Source organism: Neopsephotus bourkii, unplaced genomic scaffold (assembly GCF_033783945.1).
Source record: "Neopsephotus bourkii isolate Nb327-2 ecotype Australia unplaced genomic scaffold, CSIRO-AGI_Nbou_v1 NB_616, whole genome shotgun sequence".
NCBI lineage: Eukaryota > Metazoa > Chordata > Aves > Psittaciformes > Psittacidae > Neopsephotus > Neopsephotus bourkii.
The window spans coordinates 914,350-940,668 of NW_026901116.1; the positions used below are offsets into that span (position 1 = coordinate 914,350).

At 47.7% G+C, this 26,319-nt stretch overlaps 1 protein-coding gene across 9 annotated transcripts in view; it reads right to left on the reverse strand.

Annotated features, from left to right (window-relative positions):
• The window catches only part of EXOC6B (exocyst complex component 6B), a 325,177-nt gene that overhangs the window by 138,040 nt on the left and 160,818 nt on the right, over positions 1–26,319 (reverse strand). For all 9 annotated transcript variants that reach the window (XR_009725215.1, XR_009725216.1, XM_061351946.1 and 6 more), the window contains 8 exons: positions 18,379–18,462; positions 18,168–18,214; positions 16,827–16,947; positions 12,659–12,730; positions 12,165–12,262; positions 10,522–10,627; positions 9,260–9,369; positions 2,908–3,019 (listed from right to left, as the gene is read on the reverse strand). Coding sequence is in view for 7 of the 9 variants with exons in the window: in XM_061351946.1 (XP_061207930.1) it covers positions 2,908–3,019; positions 9,260–9,369; positions 10,522–10,627; positions 12,165–12,262; positions 12,659–12,730; positions 16,827–16,947; positions 18,168–18,214; positions 18,379–18,462 (750 nt within the window). In the remaining 2 variants the exon portion in view is untranslated. The remainder of the gene's footprint in view (positions 1–2,907; positions 3,020–9,259; positions 9,370–10,521; positions 10,628–12,164; positions 12,263–12,658; positions 12,731–16,826; positions 16,948–18,167; positions 18,215–18,378; positions 18,463–26,319) is intronic.

The window sequence follows — 26,319 nt, forward strand, 5'->3', positions numbered from 1 at the left end:
ACCCACCAGTTACCATTTCCTTAATGCTGTCATCTCATCTGCCTTCACACAGCGCTATTTCAGGACATTAAAGGTAACTACAGAGTAAAAACCTCTGCTGAAGTCAGTCAGCATTTACAGTCAGATGTCATCAGGCATTCACAATCCAGAGCAAACCAATCCGGGCTTCCACTTGAGGACCACTGACTTGGAAGCATCATTAATCCCTTACGCAGATACCTTTTCCCCAAGCAGGCTCCTGTGAATGTCTTCAAGGTGCAACATCAGCTCTAACAAAGCCTTTCTAAATAACATCTAGCTCAGATACCCCGGCCAAAACAGCTCTCCTACAGACACTGAAAGCATTACAATGCTCCAGATTGCTATGATTCGATTGCTGAGGTACAGGGTGGCAGGATGCAGTCACCTCTCTACAGAAATGATTTTGAAATGCTCACAAACGTTCTGAATGAGATGGATTAATCAGCAATTTGAGTGCTGCAGGCACAGAAATACTGAAGCAATGCTACACAGGTTATAGCACCCAACCCTTGCTAGTGCTGGATGCATGAGAAAGGGCAATGGTGACAGTCTGGGAGGTTCAGCTTGGATATTAGGAAGGAAAAGAGTCATTACAAAGGGAGTGCAGAGCTAGAAGATGGTGTCCTTAAAAGCTGTGGGACCTCTGTATGGGAAGAATTAAAAGTTGGGTAGGAAAAGCCACAGTTGACATGATTCAAATGAGCAATGATTCCACTTCCATATCAAGCTAGATACCTGCAGAGGTCCCTTCCAGCTAACACTTCTTTGATTTCCATCAGATTTTGTCATTAATAAATGAAATTACGATCTACTTGAACTCCTCTTGTTTTGTACTTGCTCCATTAAATGTACTACATAGATAGCTGAGAGGGCTTCTCGTTTCTGAACTCCTTGGATTAGTTTTGTTCTCAGTTTTTGCCTTCAAACAAGTGTTTCCCTGTGTCAGATAGCTCTGACATCATGATCACAATATGTTCTCCTATAAAGGTAATTAAATACTGGGTATTTCCAACTGTGTGAAATTTCTCCTAAATCTCTTCATTGATCATCACAATTTAGTTGTCCAGATCACTATCAAGTTTGGAGGCCCTGATTGCTTTGAATCTCTTCCACCCCTTGCTATGAGCTTTCCTGCTCCCTCTCTGGCTCCTTCAACTTCTGATCTTCTCTTGAATTCAGCTGGGTAAGACCTCCTCATTGGGGTATTCAAGTGATTAAAATAGGAGCATCTTTTCCCTCTTTTTTGTTGAGAGATGTCAGGGTTATTCAAAACACCAGCATCACTTGGAGCAGACTTGGTAATAAACTTTAACATCCATGCCTAAGAGTTAGCCCACAAAAAACAGCAATGAAAACTAAATCAGAGGACCACAGACCAGGAAGGCCAGAGCACAGCCTTGTATTACCTTGTCCACTGCTTGGAAAACTACATTGGAAAACCCAGATATGGATGACGTTGCTTTGTACAGAAACTAAATCTGGGAAGTGCCAGTTATACAAGGTACTTAAATACCTTCTGCAACCACTTCTGACACCAGGACTATTCTCATACGATCTGGGATTCTCCAACGTGCCCTTTAATTCCTGTGCTCCACACAGTCACACCAATGTCTTAAGAGGAGAAGATCTGAGCAACTCAGAAGACCACCATCATGTGCTTCCATACGGACAAACAGGTCAATGGTTACATGAAGAAAAGAGGCAGGAGGGGATGAAGATGCTCAAAGTAGCTTTCTTCAACCAAATTAGAAAAACAGTGGTGGTAGAGGCAACTCCAGGAGAGAGCTGGTGGTACCTTGGCAAGTGGTAAGGAATAAGAGGATGAAAATATGATATCCAGAGATGACCACCAGCCACATTAAACCTTTACTTGAAATTTGGGTCATGCTATATAAGCTTCCCTAGCAAAAATCCTCTTCAGCCCTAAAGCACCTGAAGAAGCCACTCCCAGACCAAAGAAAGGCATCACCTTCGCACATCATGGAAGATGCCAAGGAACATCGACACCATCCAAACTGGGCAGAAGCTGCAAGGGGACTGTGGCACTTGGTTTGCCCTTCCTACATTCAATCACGCTGCAACAGCAGTTAAAAGGATCATCTGGGGGATGGACAGTGTAGGGATAATGTTGCATTCCTCTGTGGAGGGAGCCCTGGGAGGAGCAGGAGGGAAGAGGAATTTGCCCCCAGGGAGCAGAGAGATTCCAGACAGTGAGATAAAGGGCTGAGGAAGCATCATGTGTAAATACATACCACTGTAAATGCACTGAACTCTCCTAAGCTCACCTCCACAGGGTATTTAGAGTGTCCAGAGAGCAGGACACATTTCTGTAGCACAGCCCATTAAACAACTGCAGCTGTATTAACATCTACTTGTTTAATAACAGCACAGAGAGGTCCCACTGAGGTATCAAACCACCCTGGGTACCACACACATTCCCAAACATCCATGATTTACATGCACTAAGCTTTGCAGAAACCTGACTTTGCACACAAAGAAATATCAGTTGTGAAAATACCAATATAGGGTTTACACTGCAGCAATGTGCTGAAACTGCTTCCAAACATCACCTATAGATGGGGACCTGTCACAGTTCCCACTTGGCTCTTCTATGGCGCTCCTTGATGTCCTCCTACTTTAATCCACATGTATAATGATCCATTAATTTGGAAGATGAGTAATGCCAACAGTAATAGCACAAAATCTTCTTTCCCACAATATAAAGCGCTCTTGCTTTGCACAGCAACACTGTGTGGTTCCACTGTTGCTTCCCAACCAAAGAGTTCAGAGTAAGGCTCCACACCAGCCTCTGTAAAGGTGCTGTAAGGAGTTCTGAGGACCAAACCCCCTTTCTGACCCCCACATCCCCTCAACGCCGTGTCCTACCTCCGTCAGCCCAACGTTCTTCCTCTTGATGACGGTCTGTAAACAGTTGCTCAGGGTTCGGGTCAGCAGCAGGTTTGTGGATTTCCTGATCATGTCATCGACCTCCGTGGAGCTGGAAAGCGGAATTCAAAGAGGTTTGCAAAATGCTCTGTAACAGAGAAACTCTTGAGCCCTCATCACCCAATCGCCTTCCCAACCCTCTTCTGCCCTACTCACGATGCTTGCATGCACTGACATACTAATGCATACCAAAATGACAACAGTTTAGGTCTTTTTGTGTATGGGTCCATAAGGAAGAGGGGCTAAAATGAGCTAAATCTACATCACTCAGCCCCTTCCAGGGGCTGGTCCAGCACAGCTTGCCTGTAGAGTCAGCATTAACCCACACAGCCAAGCCACCACCCAGCACACGATGCTGGAGTTCTGCACATTCAGTACACAAGTGGAAGGGACGAAAGATGTGAAGGGGGGGGAAACAACCCCCAAAATACCCCTCTCCCCACTAACACCTTCTCACAGCATTTTAAGTAAAAGAAGGCTCCAGGGGGACCTTAGAGCAGCTCCAGTGCCTAAAGGGGCTGCAGGAAAGCTGGAGAGAGGCTTGGGACAAGGGCCTGTAGGGACAGGCCAAGGGGAATGGCTTGAACCTGCCTGAGGGGAGACTGAGCTGAGCTCTTAGGCAGAAGCTCTTCCCTGTGAGGGTGCTGAGGCGCTGGCACAGGGTGCCCAGAGAAGCTGTGGCTGCCCCATCCCTGGCAGTGCTCAAGGCCAGGTTGGACACAGGGGCTTGGAGCAAGCTGCTCCAGTGGAAGGGGTCCCTGCCCATGGCAGGGGCTGGAGCTGGATGGGATTTAAGGTCCCTTCCAACCCAAACCAGTCTGGAATTCAATGATAAATCACATCGGAAACACTGGCAACACACTGATACTCCTTGCCAGCTGGTTGCAACCACAGCACTGCTGAAGCTTAGGGGTTTGGCTTTCTGCTGCTCCTCCACGTGTGCACCAGCAAGGTGCAACCTCTCCTTACTGAAGGAGGCTTTGGAAACCCACCCCAACACAGGCTCCTTTGATCTGTCATTGGCCCTGCATTAGCCCTGACACCACGGGGCTTTATCTCCAGCAGCGCAGTGACAGGCAGCTGAGGGCAAAGAAAATTCCCAACTGGAAGGCTGAGCAGTGTTATTAACTTTCAGGCTCGTGGTAAATCAATCCCGTGACCTTTTACTCCTTCTCCTGTTTTAGCTGACAAATGGCCCAAATTACAAAGCAGGGATTGACATGAGAAACAAAAGCAAAACTTGCAGCTCCCCCCCTACCAGTGTGAAGGGTTGAGGGTAGTGGGTGCTGGTACTGGGGGCCGTGTTGGTTGCAGGGATGGGCGCTGCCAGCCCTGGTCCAGCTCGACCGGCCCATATTTCTGTGCCTATTTAACCCTAGAGCAGATGCACTGTGCCAAACCCTGGTCCTTTGGGAAAAGAAGACTAAACCTTCTCCAACTGCAATAACTGCGGCCATAGCAGCCTTCCGGACACGCTCCTCCTCCCCACGTGCTGCCCATCCTTCAATCAACCCAACTTTGGAAGTTCTTCAGGACCTTCCTTGTTCTGCTGCATGAGGATTGCACTGAAATCCCTAAAACTCCCAGGAGAAGCAGCAAACACTGCTCCCCACTCACAACTCGAAGCAAAGTCATGTCTGTACTTCTGCCAGACCAAGAAATCCGTGTCTTGCTGCAGCTTTCCCAAGGAAAGCTCAGCTGCACAACTCCCCATGCACACAGCAGCTCCCCACACTCTGCTCCCCAACAGGTTCTTCTAATACTTCCTTCTCCCTGATGTTTACAAGTCTACTTTTGTGAGCTACAAGCCTGCCAAGGGTTGCCCACCATCTCCTTCCCAGCTGAATGCAAGTGGAGCAGGGCCAGCAGGTTAGCAAGGACCCAGGCTCCTGACAACTCAAATTCAATCTCATCAGCCAAAGTCTTAGTGTGGATCTCTTCTAGATCATCACTCCTGATCCCTCTGAGTTTATTTCCCTCCTGCTTAGCAGGGGAAGCACATCCTATGTGAGGAATAACCTGGGCTAGCCCACTTCATGTCCCAGATAGCTCCTTCTCACAGGGTTTTGATGTGAGGTCCAAGGTGATGTGTTTGGGTTTCTTAAAGTATAGAACACGAACCAAAATGGGAGGGAAGAAGAAACCAGCCAATGAATTTTCCTGGTCTTTATACTGTGGGTAGGGCTTTCCAATAAGGTTTTGCTTAAAGAAAACACCAAAAGAAACCCATCGTGTACACACCCCTCTGCCCTCCATCACCCCTCAGGAAGAACCAGATTGTCACCAGTCCCCTCCACCAGACAACAGCATGGTTAAATATAGCAAGTCCCATAAAATCTAACCCTGTGATCATCCACAGATGGTAAAAAAGACACTCAAGGAGATTCAAAGCAAAGGGGTGATACAGGGGGTGATGCTGTCAGAGTGGCATGGGAATTAGGGAATGGGGCTGAGGGGCAAAAAGGGCTGGATCCACATTCAAAGAGGGTCAAGAAACAGTTGTATAGATAAGAAATTACACACAAGGCTGTATCTTTGTACAAGCACCATGCCCCTTTTTGGGATTATCCTTGGGAAATCCTGGAATGAAATCCACAGGGAGTAACACAGCCTGTCCCCAAGGAAGGTGGAGATGCAGAATGGCCAAGACTGGTAGCAGAGCTGGCAGCTGGAGCTTCCAGCATCTACTGAAACCAAGAAAGCACAGATGAAAACCATGGGACTGTGGACATGACGCCAGTTTTCCCACTGAACCAACTCAGCAGTCACATAGGTAGTGCTGGAAGAGCTCTTTGTAATTCAAACATCAACCTGTCATCAGGGCATCAGAACTAAACAAGCCAGTTACTGTCTGGCTGCGTGCACGCTCCAAGACAGTCACGCTCTTGGCAGGAGCAGGATGCTGCCTCTGCCCGGCACCACAGCCAGTGCTGAGGGCTGCTTCTACTTCTTCAAAGCACTTCAAACTGAGCTTTCAGAGGAGAAGCTCCCCATGACCCGGTGTGTTAGGGTGGCCCCAGGAGCAATGGGTGTTAGCCCCTGCCTTGCCCAGCACCCTCACAGCTGAAATTATGAACCAAGAAGACGCTTGAAGAGCCTGGAGAAGAGAAGGCTGCGTGGAGACCTCAGAGCAGCTTCCAGTATCTGAAGGGGGGCTATAGAGATGCTGAGGAGGGACTCTTCATTAGGGACTGTAGTGACAGGACAAGGGGTAATGGGTTAAAACTTAAACAGGGGAAGTTTAGATTGGATATAAGGAGGAAATTCTTTACTGTAAGGGTGGTGAGGCACTGGAATGGGTTGCCCAGGGAAGCTGTGAATGCTCCATCCCTGGCAGTGTTCAAGGCCAGGCTCAACAGAGCCTTGGGTGCCATGGTTTAGTGCGAGGTGTCCCTGACTATGGCAGGGTGGTTGGAACTGGATGATCTTAAGCTCCTTTCCAACCCAAACTATTCTGTGATTCTAAGAAGTACAGGACCCAGTGCCCAGACCAACAGGGCCACTTAGCAAAGGGTGATGGTACCAGTAAGGTGTGTGATGCTGACTCCTAAGTGTCAGTTGAGCCTTGGTTCATGAGCCAGGTGAGATCTCCGTTCTCAATACGCATCAAGAAGAAAACAAAACCCACAAATATTGTCCATGTGGGCTGCTCACTGTGTATGTTTGATGCCAATTTGATCCATCAGCTTCAAACTGGTACAAGCTGGTAGTGGTGTGGTTGTTATTGAGCCTACACACATAGTCTGTAACCACAGAGCACTATTAACACCAAAGCAGTACCACCAGCTACCAAAGAAACTACATTTATCTCCTCTCTCCTACAGCTGACTTCCAAATCAGTACTTCCAAACCAGTAACTACTTGCTTGTAGTTATTTGAGCCTGTGATCTTTTAATTCCATTTTATTTTTGATAACTTTATGCACTTAAATTACGTTCTTTCCCAAGTTCTTCCAGGATTGTTTGAACAAACCTCCCAAACCAACCAAAGTCCTGATATATTCAAGCTGGCATCTCATCCTTCCCCCCACTGTTTCCCAAAGATATTCCCTATCTTTCAAATGGGAAACGTCACTGGTGTGGAAGTGAGTGGATGCTTTTAAAGGGCATCTCCTTGATGAACTTAAATCCGCACTTCTTAACAAAGGCAAACCTGATGAAAATATAAAGGTTTTCCTTCTCCTAATCAAATTAATGGAGTCAGAAAATGTGCAGCCCTTATAAATGCACACCGAGCTCCAAATTTTCCTCCATGAGCAAAGCAACTTTCGCAAGGAGATCAACATAAAGGAGAATGTTCCCATCCAACAAATACAAGGAGCTGGTTTAAAAGAAGCAATTAGAGAGAGAGAATAAAACACAAGCTGCATTTTCTGCCATAGGCTCTGCTCTGCAGGAAAAGACTGCAGAGTATTTAAAGGAACTGTCTGGGTTAATGACAGCTGATGTCCCGTATCCCATAGCAGTAGTCATGACCTTCAGGCCCTCCATGACTGACAGGCTGACCCCAATCACTCCAGGGTGCAAGGTAAATGACAACCAAAGAAGAAAAAGAAAGAGAAGAGAAAGAAAACTTGCTGCCGGCTTTGTAGCCAAGCTTCCTAATAAAAACTAATTCAAGCTGTCAGGGTGAAATGAAGAAAGTGTCAACAGGGGTTTGCAGAGAAATATTCCAAATGTTTGCCTAGAAAAGCCAAGAGCTGGGCTCCCTTCCCCCAGCCCAACGCTGCTCCTCAAAAAGGGCTGGAAAATCCAATGTCGAAAGGAATTTTAATAACATATCCAAGGGGACCCCTGAGGAGGGACCCAAGGGGACACTTTTCTTCCCTTCCCTGACAAACCCAATCATCCCCGTAATGGTGAGGAGCACAAAACTCACGAGGGAAGTGCCAACGGAGGGGCTGGGTGAAACCAGCATCCGTGTGAAACAGGACCATGCTGGCGGCTTGAGAAACCGAGATGTTTAATGGTGACCCCCGGGTTAAGAGCCCTGGGAGCCACCAAAGAGAACAACCTGCCACCGGTGAAAGGCTGAGATGAAACGGGGGGAGGATGAGAAACCTCCTGTGCTTCCACCTCAACCAATGAGCGACCACGGCCTCCAGCAGAAGATGGAGAGAAAATACCTCCCTACATTGCTACCCCTCACACAAAGGAAGAGAATTCAAACCCTGAAGAGCCCCGTGGAGGCACGGAAACATGGGGCCAGTCCCCAAAACACTGCCCTGGCTTCACAATACACTGGGGCGATGTCCAGGATCGGGCCATGGTGAGGGCATGAAGCTGGCAAGGGAGATAAATAGCCATAGTCCAACCTCGCACTAGTACAGTGCTGTGAACAGAAGGGAAGAAGGATCCCTCCTGACAGTAAAAATCTGGTTATTCATTTATATTCCTTTATTTATTTATATACCTTTATACATACTTTTATATATACCTTTATATATATATATATATACATACACCTTTATTTATTTATTTGTATTTATGTATCTCCACCAAGTTGCACACATCACTGGGTGCAAAATAGAAAGAGCCAACTTGCAGTTTCTGGCACATATAGCTGTTTTCCAACCTCACACACAAACACACAGGCAAAACCAGCATCACGGCAACTTGGGATGGAGGAAGGAGGGTAAAAACAAGGAATATTTTGTAAGCTTTAAGGAAAAGAATAAATAATCAGGTTATTTGCATAGAAACTCCCACGGGAAACAAGAAAAACAAACCCCCTGAAGCAGGGTGAATGAAAACCTCAAGGGCTTTCCTGGCCATGGGCTTCTTAAGGGACATCCAGGGAGTTGCAGATGTTAGACCAGGCACTGACCCAATGACAAGGGGACATCACTAGCTTTCTTAAGACAACCAGATTCATTATTTAGTACAACTCAGTCAGAAAAATCTTGCAGGGAACAAGTTCCCTCACTTTTGTAAAGTTACAACGTGGTCCTGGGCTATTTGTCCCTACATGAGGCAGCTATTTTTGAAGCCTTGGCCATCCCTTTGTACATGAAGGATGCCACCACTGCAAGGAGACCCCTAGCCACCCCAGCCTGGACAAGGTATCCAAGTTAAGCAGCATGAAGGGTTGAGGGAAAGAATTAGTATTTTAAACCTTTTGAGATCCCAGAATCCCAGACTGGCTTGGGTTGGAAAGGACCTTAACGCTCATCCAGTTCCAACCCTTCCACTAAACCAGGTTGCTCCTTTCAACCTGGCCTTGAACACTGCCAGGGATGCTTCAGTGCAGAGCAAACCTCTGTATTCCAACCCCTACCTCACTCATCTCCTACCTCAGGTGAAGGTCTTCCGAAAACTTCAGGCAGGCATAGATGAATTCCTTAATCTGATTGTAAACTTTAGGCACAAACTCAGAAAAGGGGAACTTCTTTGGAAACGGTTGCTGTAAAATAGAGGAGAGGATTCAAGTCGAGGCGCAGACACTGAACAGGAGTGACGAGTGCTTTCCAGCAACGTGTTCCAAGCAGCCAAATCAATTCTGGTGTTTAGCTAAGTCCAGCAATGAAACAACAAGCCAGCATTTATTGTATATTATATAAACATTTCAGCCAAGTGAAAGACCAGATAATCACTTACAAATGGCACATGGGTGCAGAAGGGATTTGGAGTCTCAAACAGGGCTGGAAGGAAACTTGCAGCTATGAGGGAGCAGGCAGCCCACCAGGACCCTCGTTCCCTCTCCTAAACTTCTTAACTCATATGAAAAATCCCCATTGGAGAACGAATTAACTTCTATCTCCCAACACGCACACAGTGTTTGGCTTGGTCACCTCCCATGGTTGCTGCCCAAGGTGAGCACTTGCTTACAACACCAAAAGCCAAGAGGAAACAGATGTCCTACACAAAGCTTTTCCCAACCAGCCTTTACTCACAGGGCTGGGAGGTGCGGAGTGTAACAGTGAGAAGCTGGAGCCCCTGATATAGCTTTGGGGGAAGGACCTCCTGAAATCTAAACACTTGACTTGGATCAAAAAGCCTCCCAGTCCTAATTAAGTTCACCAGGCTTGGAGCTCGCTGGCTGCCAGATGTGCAGCAGAAGGCCAAGCAGGCTTTTAAGGGACACTGGCTAGGTCAGATTTGGTGAGATTTAGGTTTTGCAAGCACACACTTCTACAAAAGCCAAGATATACCGTTTTGTTGGCCTTTTTTTTTTTTTTTAATAAAAGATTAAAACAAATAAAGGTCAACAACAGCTCCTAAACTGGGAATAAAATACCAATGGAAACAGATATTTCTAGTTTCTTGTCCACTGCAGCTGTAATAGCACACTGTGAGCTGAAAACAAAATCAATGAGGTATTGCTATACGCACTTCCCTCACCCACACCAGAAATACATCATATAGAAAGTGCATTTGTTCTTTTCCCTTGTTTTAGGGTTGTTTTTGTTGTTTATTTGGTTTGGGGCTTGAGGTTTTGGGTTTGGTCGGGGATTTTTGGATGCTTTCATTCACAGGTCCCAATGCCAGCTACAAGGGTGCGGGGTTTTCCTGCACCAGCGGCCCCACCGTACCACGTTCCCTGTTTCAAGGTTACCTTTTCAAGTTCTGCATCCTGGAATGGGAACTGTCCAACTATTTTCTTATAAACTTCTTCACTCGTCACTGGGATGGGGCTGTAGTTATCTGAATCAAGTATATTTCTAAGGGAAGAAAAGGAAAGTTACAAAGGATGCTCTGCACATTTACTGCTCAGTTGGGAAGCTCTGAAGAAGTAGGTGCCAGTGTAAGATGCAACCCCCGGGTCTAAACTTCTCCCCATGTTTGTGACTGTTGAAATCGTCTTTGCTGCAGCCAAACTCACTGACAGCTCTTAGTTTGCTGTCTTCAGCCTGTGTAAAGCTATAACCAGAGCTAAAGGTGATTTTACTCCAGACTGGAGCTGCAGCAGCAGCCCCTGATAAAACCCAGGTGAGCTTCAGTCCTGCCTGAAGCAAGAAAGGTGGATGCTGTGCTACCAGGCCTTTAACAATCCTCTAGCACCTATTCTCAATGCTCCATGTTTTCAGATGCCTTAATCCTCCTGGGAGGTCCTAGAGGACCATCACAGGATGAACTGGTAGCTGCAGAGCATAGCATGGGATCCTGGATAGTAAATATATCATATCCTACCACTGGCAAATGCTCAGCTCATGGACATGCCCACACCAGCAGCACAGGGATATGCCACCCATGTCCCAGGACACACACAGCTCACAAGGGCACAGAAATGCTGCTGCAACACCAGCTTTTTGCATCCTGCCATCTACTGACTGCCCTTATCCCCTGGGACGTAAACCCTCTGGTCTACACCAAGTTATTGCACAGATCTCACCACACACAGGATGCTCACAGCTGTCTTTAAATTGTCTCTCCCTGGTCCAAGGAGAGCCCAGGCTGAAGCTTACTGTTCCCCAACATTTAAGCATGAGCTTGCTGCTAATCAAATCATATCATCAAATGGTTTGGGTTGGAAGGGACCTTAAAGCTCCTCCAGTTCTAACCTCCTGCCATGGGCAGGGACACCTTCCACTAGTGCAGGTTCATAGAATCACAGAATAGTTAGGGTTGGAAAGGACCTCAAGATCATCAAGTTCCAACCCCGCTGCCATGGGCAGGGACACCTCACACTAAACCATGGCACCCAAGGCTCTGTCCAACCTGGCCTTGAACACTGCCAGGGATGGAGCATTCACAGTTTCCCTGGGCAACCCATTCCAGTGCCTCACCACCCTCACAGGAAAGAATTTCTTCCTTATATCCAATCTAAACTTCCCCTGTTTCAGTTTTAACCCATTACCCCTTGTCCTATCACTACAGTCCCTAATGAAGAGCCCCTCCCCAGCATACCTATAGGCCCCCTTCAGATACTGGAAGCTGCTCTGAGGTCTCCATGCAGCCTTCTCCTCTCCAGGCTGAACAGTCCCAACTTTCTCAGCCTATCTCCATACAGGAGCTGCTCCAGCCCCTGATCATCCCTGTGGCCTCCTCTGGACTTGTTCCAACAGCTCCATGTCCTTTTTATGTTGAGGACACCAGAACTGCACACAATGCTCCAGGTGAGGTCTCACAAGAGCGGAGTAGAGGGGCAGGATCACCTCCATCGACCTGCTAGTCAGGTTGCTCATCTCTCCTTTATTTTATGAGCCAAAACTGCTCTGTAAGTTACATCTTTGTGAGTTTCCTTAAAGAGCTTCTTACCTGAAAACTCCTGACCATTTCTTCAGCAGGGTTTCACTATACTGGTCTTGGATCTCCAACAGCATGTCAAAGAGCTGGTTCACTGGGAAGCCGTATCCCTGCAGTGGGTCATGAAAGACAGCAACTTCAGGTAAGAAAAAGTCACAAGCAGGCAGCTGAATATTAGTTTCTCTGTTCAATAGAGAGTAAATTCTCCCCTACCATCACCACAGAGATAAATGGTGCTGCAGAAGGGTGAGGTGGTAGGACCAAGGGTTATGGGTCTGTGTGGGGGCAAGAGGCACAAGGACTTGGCAAGGTGGTCAAGGCTTGGTCCTTGCCTATGGGCTGGCCACATCATGTGCAAGGAGAACCAGGCTGTCCATCAGGCACCACAATGCCAAGAAAGAAGCCAGGCCACCACAGCAAGCCCTCATCTGAACCCCTCTGACTGCACCATCTATGATCAGCACAACGTTGAGCAAGACCAAGAGTGGTTACCAACAGCCACGTACCTGCAGTGTATCTGCAAAGAGGACAATGAGGTTCTTCAAGTCTAACACCAGGCTCGGGTCCGAGCAGTAGGACTGCAAAGAAGGGGAGAAATAACAACATGGTTTGAACTGCAGGAAAAATATTGCCCTCAGCCCTCCTGTATTATCACTGCAGTGATAATAAATCCAGAGGCCATGCAGTGCTATGATCAGCAGCTTTTATCCTCCAGCCCATGCCCTAAGGCTGCACAGGGCAAGGGAAGGCATGCTGATAAGGGTATCTCTCCTCATAACACACTGCTCTTGAGGCTCTCCATGATGAATAAGGATTGGGGTTGCTCTAGAGATACCTGAAGTGTCTCTAAGATTACCCAGGAGCTGCTGGGGAAGCGAGAGGAGATGAAGCAAATCAGCACGTTGTCATACCAAGACGACAGCAGCGCCTCTCATTTAATATTTAGTGTGCTGTGTCTGATGGTAATGAAGCATCGCAGCAAGGCATCCCCAAGCCCCATGTGAAGGCTTCAATGCTAAGTGGTTCAGGCTGAGAAAAACCACTCTGTCTGCCTGTATTTCAGAGATATTAATGCTCAGAGCTACAACACAAGTATTTATTGCAGGTCAGGACACTGCTCAAAGCCCTAAAGATACAACCCAGTGTAGCAATAGTGCTCATCGTCCTCCCAAAGCCACCCCATGTTACCCACAGGCTTTGTGGGCTCTCTGGACACAGCAGACATCCTCTCTATGCTGAAATATGTAAGGTTTCAGACAGAGTCTAACCAAATATAGAATCAGCGATCATAAGCTGGAAAGAGAAACAGATTTAAAGCTCGCTGGAAACTCGAGGAGGAATGACTCCATTAATCAACGTGAAAGACTGGAAGAGACACATTTTCCACTTCACTGTCCAAAAAAGAAAGTCAGAAAGAAAGATAACACCCTGAAGCTATCAGAAGTGATAAAAGATGTCCCTGTCTGCAGCAAGGAAGAAAAGCCAGGGATATGTTTGGCTGAATGGGAAGAACTGAAGCAGGCTGACCAATGTGAGAGCCCTCCCTCAAGTCTCAATGGCACTGCTCTATACAGGAGCAGCGCTTAGAGATAAAAGTGATGACCATGATACTGCAACATTCCCTGCCCATGGCAAGGGGTTGGAACTGGATGATCTTTAAGGTCCCTTTCAAACCAAATCATTCTATGATTACTGAAAAACCCCTCTCCTGGCAGCCATTTCATGCATTAGGTTTGGCATCACTTAAAACAACTTGTCATGGCAACAAAGCTGGTAAGACTGAAAACCACCGTGTTTGGAGCTGGCTTGTTCTCATGACTCTCACCTTGCAGAAAACCCCACTTAAAAAGAAAATAAACACAGGTTTAGAACCTAGCAGGGTGTACATCATTGTGTTTATCCCCTTTTGGAACAGAGAAGCTTAAATGGAAGAAGACCTCATAGCAGCCTTCCAGTATCTGAAGGGGGGCTATAAGGATCCTGGGGATGGACTCTTCATTAGGGACTGTAGTGATAGGACAAGGGGTAATGGGTTAAAACTGAAACAGGGGAAGTTTAGATTGGATATAAGAAAGAAGTTCTTTAATGTGAGGGTGGTGAGGCACTGGAATGGGTTGCCCAGGGAGGTTGTGAATGCTTCATCCCTGGCAGTGTTCAAGGCCAGGTTGGATGAGGCCTTGGGTAATATGGTTCAGAGCGAGGTGTCCCTGCCCATGGCAGGGGGTTGGAACTGTATGATCTTAAGGTCCTTTCCAACCCGAACTATTCTATGATTCCATCAGGCAGCTTTTCAGTCAGCACAACTGCTGTGCTGGATGGAGCCAGAGCACCCAAGGAAGCCTCTGTGGTCCCTCATCCCAACAATCTGGTCCATCACCTGGACAACCCCTATCTGCACCGGGAAAGCCAAGCAGCTCACCAGCAACACTGCCAGGGGGAGACCAAGATAAAGTCATGGGCACCTAAATGCAAAACTCAGCAGGGTTTGGAGCAAGCAGCACTTTGTGTCTGCACACAGAGGGACACCCTCCCTGGCTACATACAGGTCAAGGGAAGGGATCCTCCCCCTCTGCTGTGCTGTGGGGAGAGCCCTCCCTGCAATCCTGATCCAGCTCTGCCCGAGGGGAGACTGAGCTGAGCTCTTAGGCAGAAGCTCTTCCCTGTGAGGGTGCTGAGGCGCTGGCACAGGGTGCCCAGAGAAGCTGTGGCTGCCCCATCCCTGGCAGTGCTCAAGGCCAGGTTGGACACAGGGGCTTGGAGCAAGCTGCTCCAGTGGAAGGGGTCCCTGCCTATGGCAGGGGTTGGAGCTGGAGGAGCTTTAAGGTCCCTTCCAACACAAACCAGTGTATGATTTTATGACATCTTTATCATTTGGGTACCACCGAACGCATGCTGCACCACACAACCCTGCAGCATGCTCTTGCTATCAGATGGCACTGCCATCCCTGAGCAGCAGTGGGATCTCAGGAATCTACTACTTTGTTTTTCCTGGACAACATGGCCCAACAATTTGAAAGTGGACTTGTGCACAGTCGTTAATGCTTTTGCTTTCATAGAATCATAGAATAGTTAGGGTTGGAAAGGACCTTAAGATCATCCAGTTCCAACACCCCTGCCATGGGCAGGGACACCTCGCTCTGAACCATATTACCCAAGGCCTCATCCAACCTGGCCTTGAACACTGCCAGGGATGGAGCATTCACAACCTCCCTGGGCAACCCATTCCAGTGCCTCACCACCCTAACAAGAAAGAATTTCCTCCTTATATCCAATCTAAACTTCCCCTGTGTAAGTTTTAACCCATTACCCCTTGTCCTATCACTACAGTCCCTAATGAAGAGTCCATCCCCAGCATCCCCATACACCCCCTTCAGATACTTGGAAGGCTGCTATGGAACTTTTTCATCCCATTAACCAAAAGGGTTTTCAGGAAATTCCAGTGCTCCCAGCTGAACCAGTACATTACCTCAGCTCACACAAAATGGGGCAAAAAACTGTGTCTTTGTTGCAGTTTGGCTTTGGATGTTTTGCTCAAGCAGAGAAATACCAAACAGATCAGCAATCTTCCCAAACTTCTTTCAGTATTAAAACATACAAAATCTGTTTATTGTCTTTTACACACAAATGATCTGATAGCAACCCATTCGCTGCCATGAACTTTAAAGGTTGTACTTCGGTGCACCAAATAGACACTTTTTTTCCCCGGTTTTCCAGCACAATCCGACTCCCTCTGCTGGTGCTTCCCAAAAGTGATCAGCCAAATAACAGGAAAAAATCAAACCACTGTTTTCTTTCTTTCCAGTCACCCAAAACATTGAGAGTTTGGTGCAGGGAAATGCAGAGCATCAAGAGGCAAAAAAAGAGAGAAGGCTTAAGGGGAAAGCTCCCCATGACCCAGCTTCAGTGAGCGCTTGAGCCCAGAACCCCCCCATGTGCTGGGTGCACCCCCAGAGAGTGAGCAGCAGCTCAGGGAGGGGATCCTGCCCCTCTGCTGTGCTCTGGGGAGACCCCCCCTGCAGCCCTGATCCAGCTCTGGGGCAGCAGCACAAGAGGGACGTGGAGCTGTTGGAGCGAGGCCAGAGGAGGCCATGGAGATGCTGCGAGGGCTGGAGCAGCTCTGCTCTGGAGCCAGGCTGAGAGAGCTGGGCTGGGGCAGCCTGGAGAAGAGAAGGCTCCTGAAGGGGAGACCTTAGAGCAGCTCCAGTGCCTAAAGGGGCTGCAGGAAAGCTGGAGAGGGGCTTGGGACAAGGGCCTGTAGGGACAGGCCAAGGGGAATGGCTTGAACCTGCCCGAGGGGAGACTGAGCTGAGCTCTTAGGCAGAAGCTCTTCCCTGTGAGGGTGCTGAGGCGCTGGCACAGGGTGCCCAGAGAAGCTGTGGCTGCCCCATCCCTGGCAGTGTTCAAGGCCAGGTTGGACACAGGGGCTTGGAGCAAGCTGCTCCAGTGGAAGGGGTCCCTGCCTGTGGCAGGGGCTGGAGCTGGAGGAGCTTTAAGGTCCCTTCCAACCCAAACCAGGGTTGGGATTCCATGAAATAGCAGTGTTCTTCACACTGTTATTTTAAGCAGGATTTTTGGAAAAGAGGCACAACAAAGAATCCCAGTGTAAAAGCCAGTATTTCCAGCATGTCAAGTCATACTCAAGCAACAGCTGAGCAACCCGAGGCTTTTACTTACTGAATGTGTTCTTAGTGCTGCAATAGTTTTTGATAACGCCATCTCCCACAGCTCATCAATATAGGCTCTATTTACCAAGCCCTGCGTTGTATGCAAGATGTGATCTTCAACTACAAAAAACCTAGCAGAGAGGAGAAAATGGCACTGTTATCAGAAGTCCCAGGTTCTGAGACATCCAAAGAGATCTTCAAACACTGGAGGCGAAGGATATACAGCATTTGCACATCCACAAATCCCCAGAGCAAGCTCAGATTTGCAGTAAAGTGCATTAAATATGGTTAATGCTAAGCACTTTATCCACCTATTTTTAACATCACAACATTTTATGATGTCTCACTGTATTCTATAAGTGACCTAAACCACGGTTGCTCCTTGTAATGCCACTGTGTGTATACAAAGGCAGAATTTCCCCTTTCTAAGTTCCCCACCCCGTTATTTCAACAAGAACCACTGATTAAACCCTGCTCCAGTCAGCAGCAAGCACTTTACAAGTGGTTAACTGCAGGGAAGAATGCCCTATCCACAGGGAAAACTGCTTTAAGTGTAGGGAAAATACCCTCTCGCACCGGGATACCCCACAGGCTCACAACTATTTCAAGGCAATCAGTTCACTCCAATCTCCAGTTATCAAACAGCCTGGCCAAAAAGAAACTGGATTTTCCAGGGAGTGAGCGTGGCACTGGACGTTTTAAACAGCAATGGATAAGATCTCCAAGCTGGGTTCTGATGGGGAAATTCAGCCCAGAAGCATGGCGCTGGGTGAGGAGCACCCATTGCACTTGTGATGGGTGTAATTAGATGTTGAAATTATTACTGTCAGCTGAAGATATTTCAACATCATCCCCTATCTCTGATACATTAATGGGCTTAGGTTGCCTCCTCTGACAGCTCAGCTGCTTTTGGAAGACTCTGGTCAAATTTGAGCACAGTAAGAAGCAACTCATAGGACCAGAGGTTTGGGAATCACCTTCCTTTACCAGGAAAATAATCAAAGAATAATTATCCAATATGAAAAAATAATTAAGGCAGAGGCCCATTCATCTCATTAGTGGGGCAAGTAGGTGCACATAGTCCACAGAGGTTATTCAGCCTCAAATCCCCAGCAATGACCTTGCTGGTACAAGAGCTGGCAGGTTCCTCCACGCTCCCACCAGTGGCACAGCAAAGCTCATGGGTATAAAATACACTCTAAAAGCCCAAACTACCTTTCCCCCCCTCTGTTTTGGGCTCTGTTTAAAGGCCCTGAAGGACATCAACATTCCCTCCTCTCTTTCTTTTTGGGCTCCTCAACAACACAGCACACACATATTTAGCAAGGACATGTATAAAAAGAACACCTACCCTACAATTTGATTAAAATACTTCCTGTAGCCGTCTAACGTTTCGTGCTGCAACAAAGAAGAAGCGAGCAAAGATTAAACCAAAGGTGGCCAAGAGCAACTGGAAATGAATTAGAGACTGTCCCACCAGCAACAGCACACCCAGAGATAACTAACGCTCCGCTCTGCTACTCGGCATAGCAAGTTTGGGTACTGTGAGTAGAGCATCGTACCATGTTGGAAGGAGGCTGCAGGACCAATCTGGCTTGTTTTCTTCTCTGTTTCCTGTAGTAGTTCTCAAAGGTTTCTCGGGCACCCTGGAAAACAGGAACGATTCATTGAAGTTGTTGTAATGGTGTGCATTAACTACAAACTCGTGATGTACTGGATTTACTGTTGAGCTGCGATATCCTGCGCTTCAGAGGCAAATCTCATACTCCTCCAATGTATCTGAACAACATTGCTGCAAAATGCCACCCAAATATCAGAAGATAAGAGTTTTACTGAAAACACTAATCCAAACTACAGCTGTTCAGGTGTAACAGTATCTGATGAACTCTTCTATACCTATTTTCCAGTATCACTGTGCAGATGTGGTGTATAGAGGTGTGCAACCAGGTTCTCTGCCAGACCATGACACAGACAAACATCAGAGTTAACCCCGGGGCACTGAAACAACCAATTTCTAGTGTGAGCAAAAAGCAGCAGGGCACAAACAGTGCCAGAAATTCTTCCACTGATTCATGGGTGCAGAATGATGCAAAGCCACAAACATCAGGGAATTTCAGCAAAATGTGTTTGTATGTGTGAGAGAGTCACAGAAGCACAGAATCATTGAAAGCTTTGGTATGGGTTGGAAGGGATCTTAAAGCTCCTCCAGCTCCAACCCCTGCCACGGGCAGGGACCCCTTCCACTGGAGCAGCTTGCTCCAAGCCCCTGTGTCCAACCTGGCCTTGAGCACTGTCAGGGATGGGGCAGCCACAGCTTCTCTGGGCACCCTGTGCCAGCGCCTCAGCACCCTCACAGGGAAGAGCTTCTGCCTAAGAGCTCAGCTCAGTCTCCCCTCGGGCAGGTTCAAGCCATTCCCCTTGGCCTGTCCCTACAGACCCTTGTCCCAAGCCCCTCTCCAGCTTTCCCGCAGCCCCTTTAGGCACTGGAGCTGCTCTAAGGTCTCCCCTTCAGGAGCCTTCTCTTCTCCAGGCTGCCCCAGCCCAGCTCTCTCAGCCTGGCTCCAGAGCAGAGCTGCTCCAGCCCTCGCAGCATCTCCATGGCCTCCTCTGGCCTTGCTCCAGCAGCTCCACATCCCTCTTGTGCTGCTGCCCCAGAGCTGGATCAGGGCTGCAGGGGGGTCTCCCCAGAGCACAGCATCCTTTACCTTAAAGCAATTTATGAGTCCAGTCTATATAGTTGGGAAGAATAAAACAGATTCCTGAGCTTCTGTCCTCCACCGGCATCTCCACCCATGCTGGGCGCTGCAGCAGGGACCTGAGCTGCTCCTGCAGGAGCTCCATCTGTAGGTGGTTGTTTTACCAAGCCAGGCTATGTCTGAGCATCACCACCCAGGCAGCAAACCCATGAGGATCCTCAAATGCCATCGACGTGCTGAAGCTTTCAGATGTCCGCCTACCGCCCCGGTCCCCTAGGCTATGGAAAACCTTGTCGTTTCATCCCTGCCTGTTCCTCCCTCCTCCACACCCGTGTTGTTTTATGTCTGAAATCGGGTTATAAACACTTCAGAGAAGGGACAAGGCCTTGCTTTGAACTGTTCCGAGACAATAAAACAAAAGATCTCATTCTGAAGGCAGAAAACAAACACCCCACAACAACAAATATCACCTGAGCGAGGCACCAGACGTCAGCCTTCCCTGCTACAAAAAATAAAGGAATTAAAAGGAAAACCTGGTGCTAATTTAAAGATCCAGCAGCTACTATGGCATTACACAACCAGGCTGCCTTAGGATGCTCCACTTATGCTTATGAAATGTCTGCAATGAGCCCTTGAGGAGCTGTGGCCTGACTTGCTCCTTGACTTCTACAAGACGGAGCTCAAGGCTTAAGGGAAATCTCAGCCTTGCTGATGCTTCCAGCAGCATTCCCATCAGTGCTGCCCTTCCCAATGGAGCTATAATGCATCAAAACACCTTCTTGCCACCATGCACATGCACTGCGAGGATTTGGCAGATTTATGGTGTGGATTTTGTCTCTGAATTCCACTTCTTATTGTAACCGAGTGGCAGGATGCATTGGATGAGGAGCTCCTGACACATGCTGGGCACATCCATCCAATCATCCATGGTCCAAACCCCCTTGGCAAGGGACAAATCTGAATAGGTGTAAATCCAAGGCTTTTCCTGCAATCAAGTTTGAACCTACAAATAACCTGACACTTGAAGAAAGCTTTTCAGAAGCACAAACTAGTTGGGAACCAGCATTTCCATGTCAGATGTCTTCTTAATGCTCCCAAAACCTGTCTCCATGGCCCATGAGCCAGAAATTGGTGATCCACAGGTCAGACCCAGAACAGGGAGGATTATTACAGGCTTTTATCAAGATAAGGACTTCCAAAGACATAAGCCAGGGAGTTCCCTCCCATGGAGCTCCTCTTCCAGCCCTGGGAGCTGCTGCTTCTGAGGATGCTGCTGTCACCCACTTCCTTTCCATTTTGGGGACGCCACAGGAGAACCACGACAGAACAACTTGTCCCATTCCCACCTTGTCACTGATGTGAACACGCTTCAGATACATATTAAATCCTGCTGTGCCTCATCTCTCAAAACCTACACAAGTGGCACAAAAACCTCCTCATCACCTCTGTCCTGACCATGAGAGCAACTCAATCTCTGGGAGCATCACTGAGATCTGAAGGTGAAGCTACTCATTAACCTCGCACAGCTCCTTCACCACTAAGGACAAACCACAAAGCAGTCTTCTATCCCTATTTCACTGATGCCTTTGAGGAAGATGAAGCATCTGGACCAACTCCATAATGTTCTCTGAAAATCAAACTATTTGGCTTACACTTTCAGAGGAAAAGTACGTTCTCCACAGACACAAGAAGCAGGAGTGACCTGAGCTGGGCTGGAGATACCACACAATGGATTCACTATGAACCCTTCTCTCCACCTTGGAAAGAAGCCCCTTGAGCCTCACAGTGTGTGCTTAGAAGGTTTTGGATACCAGGTCCTCCTTGTTCCAGCCCAACAAATGGCTTCAACTGTAGTACAAAAGAAGGAACAGCAATGACACTGGAAAACACTCCCAAAAAACCAAAACCCATATTCACATTTTAACAGTTTCCCTAAAATTTATGGCCTAGAAACCTGACAATTTGACCAAAATCATCTCCTTTCCAACACACTGATCCCTGTATTTCCTTTCTCAAGCCTTTTTTGGCTGCTCCAGGAATTGGGGACTCTAAGCTACTCCAATGAAAAACAACTGCTCCCAAGAAAATCTCTCTTGGCACTATCCATGTTTTTCTGGTGCACAACTTCACCCTTTTCTCTCAAGCATAATTCTCCACCACCTCCTTAGATCTTTTCATCACTCAAGTATTATATTCCCCTCAAAATGGGAAGTCTTTCTTCCTCTTGGTGGCAGTTTTAGCTTAGACCACACTGCTCATCACATTTGACCCTATCTATGACTATTCAATTTATCAGATCTTCAGATAATGTCATTCCTCTGTACTCTATTTTCTTCCTCTGGGTAAAAAAATCCCAAAAGCAGAAAACAGACAAATAGAAATAAACCAAAAAAAGTACTCAGAACAGGCCAAAAGACCCATTGTTTTCGAGGCTACTCATTTGAAACACCATGCAGTATTTATACTTCAATCCTGTTCCTCTTTTCCAGCCCTACACCTGGTGGTTCTTCAAATTCAACCAACCTCATCCTTACCTCCAGTTTTCAAACGCAGTATTTTGGGACCTAAATGCTGTACATGAGGTATCAGAAGTGGCTTTAAGGGCATCACTGAGCCAACCAGGCTGTCCAGGCTCAGCCTCCTGTAGCAGCCACCAAAGCTCAGTGAGGTGTGAATCTCCATGTCCCTTTGGTGAGAAACAGCCCAACTTTTTTCTTTCCTTTCCCGAGAAAGCCCCTATTTTATCCTAAAAAGATGCCTTGCACCTGCAAGGTGTTTTGTTTCATCTAAAACCATGATGTTGACGCACATCTCAAGTGGCACATGGCATGTCTGAGAACAAGAACCCCTTGAGAAAGACTACTGAGGAGCAATTCCCAGCTCCAACCTCTCATGGACTTCCAAACCCACCACTGACCTTCTGCAGAAGAAAGATCATAGAATCATAGAATCACAGAATAGTTTGGGTTGGAAAGGACCTTAAGATCATCAAGTTCCCACCCCCATGCCATGGGCAGGGACACCTCACACTAAACCCAAGGCCTCCTCCAACCTGGCCTTGAACACTGCCAGGGATGGAGCATTCACAACCTCCCTGGGCAACCCATTCCAGTGCCTCAACACCCTCACAGGAAAGAATTTCCTCCTTAGATCCAATCTAAACTTCCCCTGTTCCAGTTTTAACCCGTTACCCCTTGTCCTATCACTACAGTCCCTAAGGAAGAGTCCATCCCCAGCATCCCTATAGGCCCACTTCAGATACTGGAAGCTGCTCTGAGGTCTCCACGCAGCCTTCTCTTCTCCAGGCTGAACAACCCCAACTTTCTCAGCCTATCTTCATATGCTTCTAATACATCTCATTACAGAGGCAGCATCCTTGCTCCTTCTGGGTTTCTTGTGGGCTCAGCTCATAAGACATGTGGAAATCAAGCAGTCATGGTGGGGAGAGGAGAAGGGGGTCCCTTTCCTAGGGAGGTTTTACCCAATTCTCAATCTCTTTAAGGAGCAGGAAGAACCCAAAGCCACGTTTCCAAACAAGACATTTATTACAGTCATTGTCCAGGAAAAACCCTCAATAATGCCTCATCTTTTTAAAATTACTGGGCAGAGCTTTCCTTCTCCAATGAGCTTCAGGACTTCCCAGACTTGGCAATGAAAGGCAGACAATTAAGCTCATGGATGAGCACCACAGAAGGGAAAACAGAATGCAAGAATGCAAAAACAGCAGCTGAAAAAAAACCCAAGAGTTTCCTAATTCAGGAGCAGCAGAGAGCTGAGAGCAAATCTACGTGTGAATTACATCGGGGGGAACTTACTGTAAGCGTTATCCTGCTGTTGTCCTCAAAATGTCCAGTAAAATGGGAATCCTGGATGCAGAACATGTAGATGACAATAGTTTGGACTACTAAATTTCTGCTTACCTGGCGGCAGAAATACACCCTGTGTTCTTCATGTAATGGTAATTTACCAGCTGCACACAACTGGGTAACATGTGCCATCACTAACCCATCACTCCCATGGGGACACTATTGGCTGAGCCATCACAAACACTTTGCACCCTCAACATCATTAGTCTATTTACTAAAAATCAGAGAATCCCAGACTGGTTTGTCCTGTCCTTACAGGCCCTTGTCCCAAGCCCCTCTCCAGGTTTCCCATAGTCCCTTTAGGCACTGGAGCTGCTCTAAGGTCTTCCTGGAGCCTTCTCTCCTCCAGGCTGAACCAGCGCAGCTCTCTCAGCCTGTCTTCATATGTCTTCTTGTACCCAAGAACCAGACCAGTATTCAACTGTCTATGAAAGTTTGCCTTCAAAGAGTTCTTCCTCCTCATGGAGAATTAACTGTGGAATTCCCAAAATCCAAAACATTGCACCTAAGCGGATGGTTGATCAGCTCGGTGGGTACCCGCCTGGTACCTGGAACATCTGCTCCTGGTTGGCTTCAGAGGGTTTTGGGTCATGCTGTACATGGAGGCCTGTATCAAGTGGAGAATGACAGCAGGGGTTCTGGGACCTGCCTCGCTTACTGTGTTTGTCAATGACCTGGAAGAGGGGATGGATGTGGTTTCATCCACTTTGCAAATGACTCCAAATTTGGGGAAAAGTCAAAACACTTGAAGGCAAAGCCACCAACTGGAGGGGTCTTGGCAGGCTCCACGAATGGGCCAACATAGAATCATAGAATGGTTAGGGTTGGAAAGGACCTTAAGATCATCAAGTTCCAACCCCCCTGCCATGAGCAGGGACACCTCACTCTAAACTATGGCACCCAAGGCCTTATCCAACCTGGACTTGAACACTGCCAGGGATGGACATGATGAAATTCAATAAGGGCAGATACCAAATACCACATACGAAAAGGAAGAACCCCTGAACCCCCTGCAACAACACAGACCAAGGACCACGGCTCTGGGAACACCTCTCTGGATAAAGACCCTAAGTTTTGGTAGACAAGCTGAATATGAACCAGCAGTGCATCCTTGCAGGAAAAAGCAGCCAAAATCATCTGGAGAGCTAACCCTAATACCTAAGACAAGACCACTGAGAAGATGGAGCCGGGCTGACTTCACAACAATGCACAGCAAGAGAAGAAAGGTACAAATGAAACAGAGACATTGTCACTGGTTGCAATGAAAAACTTATGCACAGCAAGAACAGTTAGGCAGTGGAAGGAGAGCCCCAAAGGTATTTTATAGTCTCCATCCATGGAGGCTTTCAAGACCAGGCTGTCTGAAGCCCTGAGAAACTTGGTCTGGTCTCACGGCTGACTTGCTCCAAGCAGAAGGTTGGACTAGAGACCTCCTGAGATGACCCTATCCTGTGAGAAACACGCTCTACAAACAGCCTACACAGAGACTTCGAAGCCTCCAGGTATTTTACACATGCTCATTTCCCAACCTGGTCTCCAAATGTCCCGATCCCCAGCCATTTCCCATGTCAGATTCTATGAGTAGGAAGGGCCAGAGGTCCCATTTCAGGGGGGTTATAATCACAGTTTAGCCAATCTCAGCCTCATTTCAACAAGAAACAGCCTATTCCTTTCCCCCCAGGTCACTGAGCAGCAGTGCTGTGATGTGTCACCCCTCACCTGGCTCAAATGGCCCCTACAGATAGTGTTTCATTTTGATTTGCCTGCAAGCGCCAAACAACACTTGGCATCGTATCAACACCAAAGAGACGCTCACTCGAACCTGGATCCCACTTCTGCTCCCCTCTGTAACCCCAGAGCTTCAGGGGCATACCCAAAACCAGACCCCCACTTACAACCCCTGCCCTGACAGCTTGGCAGCTTAGAGCAGCAGTTTGGATGGAACCTGCATTGTGAAAGCAGCACAGAAGTTCTAAAATCCTATAGATAACCACTTCTTTTACCCCAAAATTACCTAAAAGAGGCAGTCTGTTCTACGGAGAGATGATTGTCCAGGACTTGAACCAACACAAGCCTGCATGCTGCTTAGAAATAGGTTGCAAGAAAAGGAGCTCAGAAAGTTATGTTTAACATGCCCTGAAGATGTCTCAAGGTAAGAGGACACCAGTAGCCACTAATGAAACACAAAGAAGTCCAACTCTTAAGCAGATGCTTAACTTGGAAAATGTAAATATTCCCAAATAACACCACGGAGGCACAGGGTGCAGGTGCTCAGCACGGAGCCCAGAAGGGCTTTGCTGAACCAGGATCAAAAAGGCGGCTCTTGCTCAGCCCCGTGGAACCTCTTGTTGACTGTAAACACCACCTTGATAGCAACCACAGACAAAGCCAACCAGAAAACTGCGTGGGGGGAAGAGAGAGCAGCAGCATCGCAAGCTCTGCTTTGGAGGTGAGCCTCTCCCTCTAAGGTCTGCAGAGCTGTGCATCCTCCCAAGTGGCCACTCTCATCTCAACGTGTCCTCTGTGGCTGACAGAGCACAGGTAAGCAGAGAACATTCACAGCACCACCTTGTTCTGGCCAGGAACGTCTTCACCATCCCTGTGTCTCCCCCCATCCCTGGCAGTGTTCAAGGCCAGGTTGGACACAGGGGCTTGGAGCAAGCTGCTCCAGTGGAAGGGGTCCCTGCCTGTGGCAGAGGGTTGAAGGTCCCTTCTAACCCAAGCCATTCTGTGATTCACCACCCCAGTTAGACTGATTTTTGTGCTGCCAGTATCTCACTACACTGTGCATCCCATAAATAAAAGGTCCATGGGCACACACATAGAGCCATCTCCTTCCTACCAACTCAGCCCAGCTTAGGAAGGATTTGATCTCTGCACCACCCAGCCCTGACTCCAACCTGTACGAGAGGAAATACCATAACCCATTTCTTTAAGTTGT